Below are 16,082 nucleotides of genomic sequence, written 5' to 3' on the forward strand. Positions count from 1 at the left end.
AAAAAACACACCATTCAAGTGGGAGAAAGATCAGGAGCTAGCCTTTGAGAAGATTAAAGAGGCTATCGTGTCGGCACCTTACATCGGAAACTTCGATGTAAACAAGGACACCGTAATCACTACTGATGCAAGTGGCAAAGGTGTGGGGGCCATGCTGTCACAGAGAGTGGATGATTCAGTAAAAGTAGTGGCATTTGCATCAAGGACCTTGTCTGGGGCGGAATCCAACTATTCCACCATCGAGAAGGAGGCTCTGGCGGTGTACTGGGCGATCAAACATTTCAGCTTTTATGTCTGGGGCCTACCATTCGTAGTATGTACCGACCATAAGCCTTTGGTCAACCTGTTCGGAAACAAAGTGTTGGAGAATATCACTCCCCGCATTGCTAAGTGGGTGCTGGGGTTACAAGGCTACAATTTCAGAACTACGTATGTTCCGGGCCAACAGAACAAAGTAGCAGATTTCTTATCCAGAGCTCCAGTGGAAGGACAGGAAGAAGACTGGGAGAGGGTCTTAGAAATAAAAATCCCGGCTATGACCAGAGAGCAGTGGGATGGTCACAGGACAATATCCTCCGAGAAGTTAAAACATGGGTTGTCAGAGGGTGGCCTAACAAATGTGGAGGCTTGCCGGAGAACTTACGACCCTATTGGAATGTACGAAATGAACTGTCAATTGAAGGAGAGTACCTCCTCAAAGCAGGCAGACTAGTTCCCCCGGAGGGGTTAAGGAAGCAAATTATTGACCTAACCCATGAAGGTCACCTGGGAAGGAGTCTATGCAAGGCTAGATTAAGATCAGATTATTGGTTCCCAGGCATGGATTCCAGCATGGAAGAGAGAGTGAAAGAATGTTACGCGTGCGAAGTCAGCGACAAGTCAAAGAACACCAGGAGATCTCCACTTAGTCCGGTGGAGGTTCCAAAGTCCCCATGGGACCAGTTGGGATTTGACATTACAGGCCCTATCAGGGCAAAGGGGCCGCAGCAATGGTACCTTTTAGTGATCATTGACTATTATTCCAACTGGGTCTCCCACAAGTTTGTAACCAGCATCAACACCAAGGCTATAGTTGAATTTCTGAGTGACACATTTTCAAAGGAGGGCATACCCTCAACATTGATCACAGACAACGGAGTCCAACTGGTGTCAGAGGAGATGGGAGAGTTCCTACGGGACTTGTCCATAAAGCATATACGTACTCCATTGTACTGCCCGCGAGCCAACGGCAAAGTAGAAAGAGCCAACCGTATGCTGAAGGAATGTATCCAACTAGCGGTAAAGTCTGGGGGGAACATAGAAGCAGCATTGAGAGACATGCTCTGGTCATACCACACGACGCCTAGTCTGTCCACGGGACACACACCCTTCGAACTGTTGAGAGGAAGGAAAGCAGGATCTAAACTAGCGCCTAATTGGTTGAAGACCAAGGATCCTGTGGTAGTCGATCAAGAGGAGTTTAGAAAGAAGGTCGAAGCTAGGCAAAAGAGGTACAAAGATTCCTATGACAACAAATGGGGCGCCAAAGAAAGAACCTTCAGCAGAGGACAGGAAGTGTATATTCGCAAACCTGTGGCAAGGGGAAGTAAGGAGGACAAGTTCTATGCTCCAGAAAAGATTAGGGAGGTCAAGAGAAACGTTGTCATCATGGAGGATGGGCGGAAATGGAGCATGGATCGGGTGGCCACAAGACTGAAGGACTCTGTACAGGCGGGGCGCAGTGGGAATCTGGGAACGGGATCCAGAGCAAGGGGAACCCAAGAGGGAAGGGGATTCAGACAACGCAACCCCCCTGGTTGGCTCAAGGACTTCAGAAGGGAGTGATCTTTGTACATGCTTAACCCTTTCCTTCCCTCTAGGTCTGGTTCTTATTATCGGTTTTACATTCTTATTGTAACTGTTTATATTAAGGGGGAAGATGTGTTATAACTTGCCACTTGGTAGGTTCCATGTTCCCCCCCCCCCCCTCTTATCCGCTGTTGGTACAGCTTAGAACGTTGGAGTGAAGGCAGCCTTGGAATGTTGACAGACTGCCTTCACAGATGTCATGACTGCCAGCTGCTAGGAGTGCCAGTTAACTTCTGACTTAATAAAGTCTGTTCTCAATATATATATACATGGTGTACTTACTTCAGGCTCCATTCTCCCTCCATGCGCAGCCTCTGTGAGCTTGTGCCGCTCCAGCCAAGGGGCCTACTAACAGTCCTATCAGATGCCAGGTGAGGGTTGGTGCTGGCCCTTCTCTTGCAGAGCCCAGTTTGCTCTGTCTCTATTTAAAGTAGAACCACATTTGGAAAGCCTTGTCAGTGCCCAAGCAGGCTTCTGCACGACATGCCGGGCTGCAATGGTCATGAAAAGTATGCCGACTATGGAGGGTGAAGGCGTATGGGGACTGAAACTGAAACGCCCACCTGGTTCTCCCTCCCCTGCACTGTTGTCATGCACACTTTCTGGTGTTAGTGCAGGTGCCAAGAAAAGGGAAACGAACTACAATCTGAATGGTTTGTTTTCATTCCTGCTGCTTGAAGCTGAGTAGGACAGCTTCTCTCCTTGAAAGCTGATGCTGGTGGGTTGATGTTCTAGGTCTCCTCTTCTGCTGGGTGCCTAGTTTGATGCATCGCCACTCTGATATTGGTTCTTCATTGCAAGGACTGTGATGAGCAAGAGCAGGACCATGAGTACTGAGGTTAAACAGTTATATTGTTCACTTCCATGGTGTCTGAATCCCCAGAGCGCCCATCAAGTCAAACCTTTCCTTGAGGATGACCAGCATGTAGCCCTATGGTCTTCAGCATTTGATGTTGCGATGACCTGAGAACTTGCAGTGGGATTCTAAGGGCTGCCGCCTGGGACACTGACTAATGGTTCTGAGCCTGGGCATCTGGATTGATCACTCCCTTACGTTTAGTCACCAGGCAGCTAAACTCTCTGCAACCTGCTTCGGGCTACTAAGGATGCTTCATAAGATTCTGCCACTTCTTCCTTTCCACGCTAGAAAGATCATGGTACAAGCCCTGATCCTCTCTCGCCTGGACTATGGAAATGCTTTATATCTGGGAGCTCCGCAGTATACCATCAATAAGCTCCAAGTTATTCAGAATTGTGCTGCCTGTAGACTTCTTCAGATTCCCCGTTGGCATTCCGCCAAACAAGCATTAAAGAGCTTGCATTGGCTGCCAATCAGGGAAAGGATCCAGTTTAAAGCTATGTGCTTGGTCCATAAAGCCTTCTGGAAGAATGGCCCTCCCATTCTTCCGTCTCTGATTACCCACTATTATCCGAAGAGAGACCTCCGGTCATCTGTATCTTTTCTTGCCCTTCAACCCAGAATAAGGAGGGCCAGATGTGGGGGTCGATCCTTCTCGTATAATGGTGCCACTGGTTGGAATGCCCTCCCGCTTCAACTATGGAAAGAATCTAATCTTCTATCTTTTTGCAGGCTCCTAAAAACTTGGCTGTTTTAGCTTTCTTCTTTGTCTCTGTTCTTTGCCTGTTTTTGTCCGCAGCGCTGGGAGGCCTACGGGTAGCCATTGCGCTTTATAAATGTCCTTCCATTCCATTCCACACTGACTAATGGTTCCGCAAAACTGCACAGCCTGCTCAGCACGGAGGCGCACATGTTCTCTAGGGCAGTGTTCTTCCTCTCATATGCTCAGTACGATTGGGTCAGAGTTACAGGCTCGACCTCAAGAAGACGTGTTGGTTCTCCAGGATGCCTATGAAAGGGAGTTAGGAATTTCACTCGTTCTTCACAACTGCTCTCGTCAAGTTAGAAACACCTGGATGCTGTTCCAGTTTCTGTGGCCCTGCTACTTCTGGTCCATTATCTCTACTTTCCCTCTCAGTACTGTTCACCTCTTATATAGTTCTTGCTCTGTCTACCTCCCCCTCCCAAGCCAATACATCTAGACCCTGTGTCCTGCGATTGAGTCCAGTTTCTTGTCCTTGTGGATACTTAGATCTTCAGTTTTCTTTGCTTCTTCAGCACCCAGCTCACAGTCATGCTGGCCAAGTTCTCAGCAACCTCCAGGTTTCCCACACTTCGCTCTCATTGTACTGGAGCTCAGCACTTGTCAGGACAGCCAGTCGCATTGGTAAGCGGGAGTCTGAGGTTGAGGGCTACTAATGACATCAATCTGTTCATCGTGAAACATTTTCCTGAACCGAATCCTTACTAGTAAGAAATGCATAACCAATAGGGCTCCCCTCTGATTAATTCCTGGCCTAATACAGACCTATAACTCTATTCCTGATTTTTTTCCATAGTCACTTAAACCATCTGCTTTCTATTGGCTGAACTCTCTGTTAAGCAGAGCCCTGAATCTTGAATATCTTTGACTTCTTGATTAAGATGCTCCTGGTAATTTGACATGGCACTCTTGAAGTTCAATCAGTGACATCTCAAAAACAAAACTTTCATCCGTAGCCTCCATCATCACATGCTGGCTGCCAGACTTCTTGACAATCTACATTCTAATGCACCTCTCACTGCAAACTAAGAGGACACAAACACACTGCTGAGGGAAGTTAGGTGAGGAAAATGTCCTCATCAACTGCGAGAAAATGACTGAAACCAAAGTGTCTGAGCAGACATAAAGCACAGGAGGCTTCCTTGGGAGGCGATAGCTCAGTTACAGCAAACCCATAACAGAAAATATGTCACCAGAGGACGCAAAATGAAATGCCCACATCCACGAACTATAAGAAAATCAAATGTATATACCTGTAAACCCGGAGGACATTCCCAGGCCAGAAACAAAACCCCAGTGCATACATGCGAAGGCTCGAAGGCTGAGACTACGGTACACCAATGGTCTACTGGATGGCAAGTCCTGATGGATGCTCAATAAAGGCTAAGAGAGGGATTAGGTCAGGCATAAGAACACACTAATAAAGCCCTTGAGCAACAGGAAGGCTTCACCCCTCGACCCCCCTTTGGACATGAACTCTGAAAGCAGCACCAAGGCATAACACACCCTGAAGATGCACAGTCTCCTCGAAGCAAAACACAGCTCCTGAGATGGACAGTGAGACTGGCAGAGCAGACCCACCTGGACTGCTCCAGCAGACACATTAGCTCACTGAGTAACCTTTCTTCAAGCAGTATCAGAAGGCACTTGTTTCCGCACATGTCATTATTGCTTCCTTATCTATAATGAATGCCCTTTAGTTTAGTTAGTGGATCAGCATCCGGGTCAGCCTCAGAGAGTGGACTACACCTGACAGTGAATGTAAAGCAGAGGCTTATGGTACCGTTGCCACTAACACAGATGCCTGGGCTATTCCGAACATGGAACAGACGAGCACATAGTCCAAGTCTGTGATGTCAAATCAATTATAAACGTGTTTCTGGCATTCATTGTCTCCTGGAAGGTCGACATTTGATTCTAAATTGATGTGGCTATTAAATGTATAATATTAATAGAATAGACCCCTTATTTAAAGAAAACTCAAAACAACTGAACGACAGGGAATCTGCTCACAGGACGACGCTCCACCCTGTGGAAGGCACAACTCAAGCAACTAAGAAAAATACATACCCAGCTCTCCAAGTACATAAATACGCACCTTCATAAGGCCATTCCAGAACGCTATCCAGCGTCACTTGCATTCACAGTATTGCTCTGCAAAGTCATACTCTCTTGTGCGAACCAGGATATAACCTCTTGAACAAAAAAACCTTCACGACACGCCTGCGCCTGGTGTGGAGGCGGGAGTTGCTTTCTCTTGTCCTACTTCCAGATCCCTGCCAGGTGACTAAACATGTAGTGTGGCTACAGCACATCTCTCTCCACTTTTGAAACTGGAAGTTTATAGTAACATATAAAGACCATACCATATAAGCATCATTTCACCGTGCAGCCACAACAAAAGTGTGCCACAGACACAGTCCATCAGACGGAGACAAGCGGCCTCTGCCGCCTGACAGCAGATAAGAAAAGCAGAATGGCCAAGATCGCTTGTGTGCACAAGAGCATGAATCCAGTGCCCACTACCCGCAGTGCCTATTGCGACAACACCAGGCCCACTCACAAGTAATGCAGTTCCAGTTCAAGGCATCTGTGATGCTGGCGCTTTTGAGTGCTGCAAGAAATTGTCCATTATTAGGGCCCATCCTAGTTTTGGGTTAACCAGGATTTTCGGCACGCTTATTCAGGCATGGCAACCAGATTAGCAAAATGAGTTCACTCTGATGTAGAGCAATTTATACCATTCTGAGACCGATTTGTTACTTGTTGCCATCTATTTCTAGTAGTGCCCTCCATTGACCAGGCACTGCCAATAAACTATGCATGCATGCATACTTCTCAAATACACATTTGAGAAGCAGTCCCTCGCTGATAATGTCTGAGCCTGGCAGGACAGTTCATACTAGACCAGGTGCAAGTGCATCAGTTGACGTGGGAGAATTGGGCGTTGCTGTGGTTTACCTGAGATGTGGTTGGAGCGATGGTGACACGAGGGACCTCTCCAGGGATGGGGGCTGCTGTAGCTGTTTTAGTTGCTGGGCTGCTTTCAACAGGAGATGATTGCGTGGTAGTAGTGGAGCCTGATGGCTTCTCCGGCAACCCGGCCCCTTTGACTGTCGTAGCCGCATCAGATGTTGTTTCGGACACTGCACCTTTGGAAGTTGATTTTATAGTCTCCTGGGACACGGTAGAGCCTTTAAAAGTTATAAAAGATGCAAGATGTAATAAAACATTTATTTCACAGGAGAATGCTTGGACCTTCATTACAGTACATAGTGTTAAATTCAACATTTTTCCAACTGTGAATGAGATAGTGTGTGCTGTGCCTCTCTCTGCCCAGGTTGAGGGTAGGCTGAGAGCTACCATAGGAGTCGAGCCTCAGACAAGAGAGTTCCAACATCACAAGAATCTCCATTGGGTTGGAGCTAGGAAGAGTCCTACAGGTAAAAACATATTTACTCTTGCCTTCAGGTTGGCCTCCTGGTCCAAGACACTGGACCTGATTCACGAAGGATCCCAGGAAAACACACGCGGGGTTCTATGAATCTGCCTGAACATACTTGTACCCTTTTTCTAATTAATAAAACAGGTGTAATAGTACCACTGGGAAGCAATGCAAGGGGAGTATCTCAGATGCATTGTGTTTGGCTGCCTGGACCCTTCTGTAAAGTGGTACATAGTGGACACTCCTGCAGAGTGGAAAGGACAGAAAGAGGTGCAAAAGCAAATGAAGAAAGAAGATTCTACATGGAGAAACCATTTCCCAATAGAGAAACCCCTCTCCTTCAATCAAACAGATCGGGGTGATCTGTCGCCCTTACACTTTTGGAAAGGTAAATGAGCCTTTCCAGGGTGGGAAGGGGACATATTTCAGTTTGTGAATGCCCTTAAATATACATATTCATGGCGGTTCCCAAGCTTACAAGGCAAGTTGGGAAGCTGGAGGTTGGTTATTAAGTGCTTAATAAAAATGTACCTTACATTTAAAATGACAGCCACATTTCAGATGTTTGACCGAAGACGCAATGCCGTTGGATTCTCATTATAAAAACGGCATTTGTACTTACATTTAGAGGATAATTCAGAACAAGGTTTTGCACCTCAAAGTCTGTTGCTTCGACTAGGTTGTGGAACTTTAATGGCACACATGCATTTGCTCAGTATCATATCATGCAATGCTTTGCTGGCAGCAATGGGAATTAAAAAGAGTTGTCATCCTGAATGCCTCAAAACTGTGGAACTCACTCCCGCTTCAACTTAGATGCAATCCCAACCTGCAATCCTTCCGCAAACAATTAAAGACTCTTCTGTTTGCTAGGTCCGCCCTGACCTAATCTCTGTCCTAACTCCCGCCGTACCTCCCCACTCTGGCTGCATCCTTAGCGCTTGGACGCCCGTCGGGCAGCAATCGCGCTCTACAAATCGATATACAATACAATACAATACAATACAATACATAGATACTTTGTTATAAACCACAGCAGGACAGCGAAACTTCCCTGTTGGGAGTGCTTTACAACTTCAAAGTGGTGGAACAGTGAACCTAGTTGTGGAACACACATTGTGAGTACTAATTTTAATATTAATGAGCTTGAGTCCATTAAGGTCTATGAAATATTGATTGTGGAAATGTGTATGCCTGAGAATCTTTCCCTGTCAGTCACTGCTACAGAGTGCCTTCAACTGGGAGCCATGATGCTCACAGATTGCCTTCTTTGTGAGACAGGGGAAAACATTTTAAATGTCCTTTAACCTCCAGGTAGTCTATTGTGCGGTGGGTGATATATAAAGTTGTGAATCACTGCTATGATTTTAATAGCTATAATCACAGATCTGCCCAAGTGTTTTGTGGCATACATCAAAGCTGTGATCCTTTTCAATCTAGCTTCTAACCCTAAATGAGCATGGATTTTGTGGCATCTCGGTTGTGGTCAACCTCCAGTTGGTAGCATATGGTGGCAGTGTCAAAGCCCTGGTATTTTTAGAGTTAATCATGGCCTTTGACACCGTCAACCATGATCGATTGCTGATATGGTATGACAAGTCTGGCACTTACCTGTGCAGCGTCCTCCCCAGCCCGGGCACCCGCCAATGACTACGCCACATAAGGAGCTTGGTATTATACATCTTTATTCTTCTGCATGTAACCGCAAACTCAACATTCTAAACTTGCCTTCACTTCACTACATTCGAAAACATACATCAGAGTTCTATGGAGTCCATCAGGAGCCACAAGGGTTCCATCATTGCTAACTCACACGACAATACATCTCCCCATCTGTTATATAAAAAATAAGCATTTTACAAATATATACAATTATAATTCTTCAGTGAGTCTTCGTGGAGCTCTCATTACATGTCCTGATCGTGTTGTCAGAAGGTGGGAACAGACAGGAAAAGCTTCCATGACCTCCATTGGTAAGGTAGGGGCAAAGGCAGTCAGGTAGTTCTCGATAGTCTTGTCAGAACCAGTCTCTGCAGTGACATCAGGGACTGTAAAGTGATGAGCAAAGGGGAGAAAGTGTGAGGAGTCTAGCGTAATGGGCTTTCCAGGACGTTGGGCAGTCACCATGTGTCCTTTATTGATCACAGTGCACAATGGCTCAGCATCAAAAGGAGCATCAGATTTACGTTTTCTTGACTGAGGGACAAGCACTCGATCTCCTCTGGTGAATGTAATGTCAATAGCACATCTGTGCTTGTCTGCATATGTTGTTATTTTCCGTTTACAATCCAAGTCCCTTTTACAAGTTTCATCCTCATTGGTAGATCTCTTGTTGGTCCATTGAGGTAACTTGGTCGTCATGACTCTCCCAAACATTAATGCAGCAGGGCTTTTACCTGTTGTCTAATGAGGGGTCAAAGGGTAAGCTCTAAGAGTGGAATGTAAGACTGTTTTAAGGTTAAGCTTTACTAACACAGCACACTGGACAGCTTTCTTGTGTGTAATCATGAAACGTTAAAGAAGGCCATTGCCCTGTGGCCACAGAGGTGTACTTTTCTAATGCTTCACATTAAGATGACTGCAAAAGTCTCTGAATTCTCCTCTGTTGAAAGGTGCGCCATTGTCAGCTTTTAAGATTGAAGGAACACCCAATATCACTGAGATGCCGTCTCATCTCTTGATGACTCTTTCTTTAGTGATAGGTGAGAGATCTTCTACCAATGGAAAACTTGAGTATTCATCAATATTCACCATCAGGTGATGTCCATTGTCAGGAGGACCAAAGAAGTCGACAGCATTTCTTTCCCAGACATGTTTTGGCACCTCAGACATGTTTAAGGTGTGTTGAACGGTTTTCAATGATAAGCAATTGCATAGGTGACAAGCCTTCAATCCTCTTTCAACTCATTCATCGAGAAGAGAAAACCAGACTTGGTCTTGAAAAGCTTATTTTGTGGCAACAATTCCACGATGTCCTTCATGGCCACATCAATTTTCTGTTGTTACAGACTCTCAGGAATAACAATTCTTGAACCTTGTAAGAAAATACCTTCTTGAGTAATGGCCAGTTCATCTTTGACGTTTTTGAATTTCTGGTATTCACTGTCACAAGGTCGATTGTGTTGGTTCCAAGACTGAGGTGTAATAATGTCCTTTAGCTTCAACATGTCACCATCTTAGCTTGTGGCAGGGACAGTTTGTTCCAATGAAATGCCAACAGGTGTTTTCGATCTCACAATGAAATTTATGTAGGCTTCAACTGTTTTGGAAGGGGTACCATGACTCTGTACTGGCAATCATGAGAAGTACTATGAAACCACAAGGAACCTCCAATCCGGTTCCCTCAATCTGCACTGCACTGGGGTGGCAGTGCAGCTTGAGGGAACCGGATTGGAGGTTCCTTGTGGTTTCATAGTATTGTCACAGCGCCACGAGACGAAGCGCAAAGCAGGTATTGCACGCCATCAAAAAACTACAAAAGAAAGAATATGTTTAACTGCAGGACTACAAATGGGAGTGCATCTCTTCTCCTTAATCATTAGCAATCATGAGAAGTAGTCAGCAGGGCTCTCCCTGGACGATGAACAATTGTGTAGTTGTATTATTGTAATCATAGGCGCCAAAGTTCAATGTCAGGAGGCATATTGGCCTTTGGATTGCCAAAGATGGTCAACAATGCTTGATGATCTGTCATAAACATGAAAGGCTTTCCATACAAACACACTTGGGAGTGTTCATTATTTTACACCACTGCTAATCTTTCTTTCTCGGGTTGTGAATAGGTGCGTTCAGTTTAAGACAAACTTCTGCTTGTATATGCCAAAATATGCCTTCGAGCATCTGAACGTCCACTGGGCTGGCCAAAAATTGCCCACAACCCGACTTGGCGAGAGTCAACAACAACCTTTGTATAAAGCTTTGGATCAAAGTATGCCATTTCAGTGGTGTTCTGAGTAGCCTATTTGATTTTACTAAAGCTTTGCTCGCATTCATGTGACCAAAGAAAAGAAACATTCTTTTTCGCCGAATCTCTCAATAGACCACTCAATGCGGCAAAGTCTTGTATGTATATGGAACAGTATCTAGCTATGCCAAGGAATGAACGTACCATGGAAACATCTTGTGGGGGACTAGCTGTTGACAAAGCTTGCACTTTACCTGGATCCGGTGTCATATCCCCATCGGAAAAGATAGGACCAAAGAATTTAGGTTTTGTCTTATGGCACTCACATTTCTCAGCATTCACAGTTAAACCTGCATTGGCAAGTAAACAACACACTTGTGTGAGAGAACTTTATCGTGCTCCTGCTGTGTAGCTCCAAAAACCAATACGTCATCACTATAGTTGAAAACATTCATGTTACGCTCTATTATATGTCAAATGGCATCTTGAAAGAGCTCTACGGCTGATGACACACCAACATTTAGGGTCTAATTTACAAGCACATTGCACCCCCGGTGCATCACTTTTTTAAAAGCACCAGCGGCGCAAAGGGCTTGCCCATATTTACAAGGCCACGTAAAGTCACCTTGTGTGATTTTTCATGGCCTTGTAAATATGATCCACTTTCACTCATTACTCTGCATGAAAGGTGCGTTCCATGGGTGTTGCTGTGGGTGTTCCCACACAACATCCATGGAGCCTGGCACATTCCCAGATTTTGTACAGCTGGGAATGCGTCAGAATCCCATGTCTCCCCACGGAAGGCATAGGAGTGGCGCAACAAGGACAAATACTTTTATTTCTACTCATTTTTTCCTCTTTCTATGCGTGCTGCAGAATGTGAAAAATGCCATCAATTATTGTTTTTGTGCAGTAAGGTGGCCCTTCCTGCACAGAGACATACATCCTGCAACACAGGAACCCTTTAAACGTGATGCAAGGGTGGCCGTGCTGGGGCATAGCAGCCAATTGTGCCCCAGCACAGGGGAAAGCACACGGATGCATCGTATATTTGCTAACACAATGTATCCCTGTGCTTTTAAAATGACGCAGCTCAGTGCAGCAAAGTGGCTCGCGGTGCCGCGCTGCGTCATTTTGTAGTAAATGAGACCCTCAGTCTTTTATATTAGAACAGACCAATATGTGTAGAAAAGGTGGTAATGTACCCACAATTCTCCTTGAGTTCCAACTGATGATAATATCCTTTATTCAAACCAAGGCGAGAGAAGACTTTCACACCATTCAATTGTGTGATCATGTCGGTAATGTGCGAACCTGGATGTCGTTCTCTTCCAATTGTCTTGTTAGCTTGAAGCATATCAACACAGCTGAGTACAGCTCCTTCCCTGACTTTTTTGAGTTCTACAAGTATGGCAAAAACCCATGGTGTTGGACCAGTAAACCACTGAATTATATCGTGTTTGAGTAAAGATTCATCCTCTTTCTCAACAGCTACTTGTAAATGAAATGCAATTCATCTGTGTCTTTGAGCAACAGAATGTACAACCTCATTAATATGCATTTTTACTTTCATAGTCTTAAGATTTCCCAACCCATGAAACAACAAAGGGAACTGACTTACTAATTCATAATGAGCATTCTTGTTGCAGTTCACTGATATCAGTTCCATATCAGCAGCTGTGCTAAAACTGAGTAAACAGGCGTTTAATGCAGTACCCTGTAGTACATGAATGGGTGCTTGTACTTTTGTCTTGTGTTTTATCGTTGCTACAAATTAACCTTGACTTTTTAATGGCGTATATGTAGCCCATGTTTACACTTTCGTTTTCTACGGCATAAGTCGGGGCAGTGGAGACATTTCATAGTATTTCTCCTCAGGCATAACGTTTATCGACTCACCTCTATAGATAACAAAAGGTATTGAGCAACCATTTGCTTTTAGTGTAATTTTAGGACAATGTTGGAATGACTTTTGTGTTTTTTCTTGTCGACTTTTCTTAGACTTGCATTTTTTTCACATGCGGCCAGTCCAATATTGGCTATGGTTTTCTGAGGTAAACATCGACATCGCATAACCATCATCTTCACTTTCACTTGATATTTATACTGAAGAACTTTTTGGCGAAGATTTATATGACAATCAACTTCATTTGATGTTGATTTGCCTCAACTGGTGTTTCTGCATGGCCTTGTGGGCATGCGTAGAACATTGATTGTTTCTGGAACATTTGGGCAGCCATTTTGTCTTCGAGCCATGATGCACTTACTTTATCCTTTGCCTTGCAAACCATTAAAAAATGGTTCTCCTTCCCACAGCCTTAACATATTTGTCTAATGGCGGGACAGGCTGGCTTTTGGGTCATCTTGGACATTCTGTTGAACTGTGACCTCTTTTTGGTGTCCATAGGAGCCCTTCAATTTTATGGAGACCTTTGGAGTTGTTCTGAGCCTTCACCTGGCAGCTTTAGCGGTGTGCCACTTCATATATTGGACAGCTCTGTAAGTACAACCCTGTACTACTTTTTGGGTCACCTTACCCACCACTGAGGTCCTAGAACTCTTTGTATCGAGGCTCTGGTATGTCGATTGACAGTATGTTTTAGCATTTACTGTTTTGTCAAGCTAGTGCTTTTGTGTATTCTACTTGTACGTTTTTTTTGCATTTGACTATGGTAATTTCAGTGCTTCTTTTCCTTATCTGGTTGCATCTGCCTTTAGTGTTATTGCTCCATATGATGTATAGCTCTATGTTGCGTTGTGATGGGGTGCCTCTCTTTACGGCCTTACCAGCAGGTTCGTGGCCAACGATGTGTAGACTTCTCGGTAAATCTTTCGTTATGGTTACAAGCTTCACACCAGCTTGAGTGGCACTTTGACTCCACATTTGCCAAACGTCGATTCTCCACTTCGACTGAGGCACGTGTGGCACGCACGAGTAATTTGGCTGGACCAAGGAAGAACTCTTTGGGAGAGCACAGTCGATCTACAGGTTACGCATCCCCTATTTAACGCCAGTTTTAACCTCCTCCCCAGCCTGGGTACCCACCAATGACTATGATACACATGCAGCTTGGTATTACACGTCTTTATTCTTTTGAGTGTAACCGCAAACATTTGAAACCTGCTTTCACTTCACTACATATGAACACTTACGTCACAGTTTTATGGAGTCCCTTGGGAGCCAAAAGGGTTCCGTCATTGTTAACTCACACCACAATACAACCTGGATTTAATCTTTCCTTTCATCTTAATTTCAAATTGTTCAGTTGAGCCATTTCGACTCACCTCAAAAGCTGATTTGCTCAAGGTCCCCCTGGCTGTGCTGTTGCCTTTTTGTTGATTAATAAATACTTATGTCCTCTGGTTTATCTGCTACATGAATATGTTGGAAAACTGTACATGTATACAGTGAAACGCCGATGCTATTTGTCCTGAAGCTAATCTGATACTTTAACTGATAAACTATGAACTGCTCTTAAAACCACTGACTGGGGGATGAGCTTCAACATTTTGAAGCTCAATCTATTCTAATCAAAAACTTTTGTAATGCCGAATTATTCCCAAGCATTGGTTGATAGACTCTGGACTTCCTCAATGGCAAATCCAGACACATTACTGATAAAAAATGCAAGCACTTTACTTGGAATTTCCCTTAGGCTAAATATTGCTGTCATCGCAATCTGCTGAGAAGGTTGCTACATTTCCTATCTTGCTCCAATGCAAATCACTATTGTCAATGCTTTTGTGCACTCAACAATTTAGGGCCCGAGTTAAACGTTGGCTACGGCCATGGAGTTCCCTCGCCACCAACATTATGGTCTGCTTTCCCAATTTAGAATCGAACAGACTCTAGGTTTGATGATGGTGAAGACTACTATGTCTCCACCATGGTCAAAACTCTCTGGTGGAGCAAGGGCCGTTGGAGGTTTGACTAATGTCTGCCTACCTAATTTAGCTAGGTGGACATACAGACAATTTTGAATGCCTGCCACCGCCAGAAGAAACCTGGAGGTAAGGGGCATGGGAAAGTGTTCAATGCTGCCCTCACCATGGTCGGGAAGTTGCCATGGTGAGGAGGGGAAGGGCATTGTTTTTTTATTTTCAAAAAGAAAATCCCACTTTGGAATTTTCTTTTGTTAAATAAAAACGACATTGTATGTTTGCCATACCTGTTTGTCAAACTTACAATGTATTGCCAGGAACTGCCACAGACCACATTGGACACAGATGAACAACAGGCTACCGTGATTATGCCACTCTTGACTCCAGGACGGACAGATAAAGATACAAGGCCAATATTTAGAGACCGTGTCTCTTTGAATTGTGAGCTCGGATTTCTCTAGATGATAAGTCATGCATCAATCACAAAACTTGGTCTTTGGCTTCAGAATCAACACAAAATTCTTAATTGTGCCCAAACTTAAAACCATATGTCACGGATGAACTAGGCCAGACCTGTTCTATTGCTCCTTGCTTGTGAATTAATTTAAGCCTTGAAAAAGCCCCAGGCCTGTACGCCAGTGGATAAGGCGAAACATTTGTTGGATAATAATTAGGATCAATAAACAGAGAAAGAACCTTAACTTAAGGATTTGTAATGAGTTCTTTTCACATGACTCAGATACCAAGTGTCAAACTACTGCATGAAGTCAATATTTAATACTGAAATGTAGTCCTAAAAAAATTAAGAAGTTGTACTTTATCACTGCACTAATCAGAAAAAAACATCCACCACAGAATTAGATTTCTTAATTTGGCAGGCCGAATCTCTGTCAGGGAGACGGGGTAATTTATTCCATTGCCCTGACAGAGAAACAGGCTGGCCACCAAGACTTAAACCTTAGTTTGGAAATGGGCCTACTATCAAACACCCTGCAACAGCTATAACATTTTCAGAATGCTGCAGCCAATGTCCTAGTTGGACTGAAAAGCTTTTGGTCATATAACATCTAAATTACGTCCTTTACGTAGGATCATAGTTTACAACCATGTTGTTTTCACCAAGTGTTGTTCAAACATAGATCCAATTTTCCCACTGACAGAAAATAAATCTGAAGATAGCAACTGAGCACAGAGGCATTGTGGGCTTATGCTTGACTTCATTGTGAGTCATACTCAATGCATCGAAAACATAAAAACTAGTTATTTCTAAGAACATGTGCAAACAAAATCCCTAGTTTCTGGAATAATACACAACATGTGAATCTAGAATAAGTGTACTCTACAAATCTTTTAGAAACACTTACTCCTCTGTCAATGGTTT

The 16,082-nt window shown here is 44.2% G+C and overlaps 1 protein-coding gene across 1 annotated transcript in view; it reads right to left on the reverse strand.

Annotated features, from left to right (window-relative positions):
- The window catches only part of PODXL (podocalyxin like), a 194,421-nt gene that overhangs the window by 88,985 nt on the left and 89,354 nt on the right, over positions 1-16,082 (reverse strand). The window contains exon 3 of the mRNA XM_085653586.1: positions 6,432-6,664. Coding sequence (XP_085509712.1) covers positions 6,432-6,664 — 233 coding nt within the window. The remainder of the gene's footprint in view (positions 1-6,431; positions 6,665-16,082) is intronic.

Source organism: Triturus cristatus, chromosome 4_1 (assembly GCF_964204655.1).
Source record: "Triturus cristatus chromosome 4_1, aTriCri1.1, whole genome shotgun sequence".
NCBI classification, from domain to species: domain Eukaryota; kingdom Metazoa; phylum Chordata; class Amphibia; order Caudata; family Salamandridae; genus Triturus; species Triturus cristatus.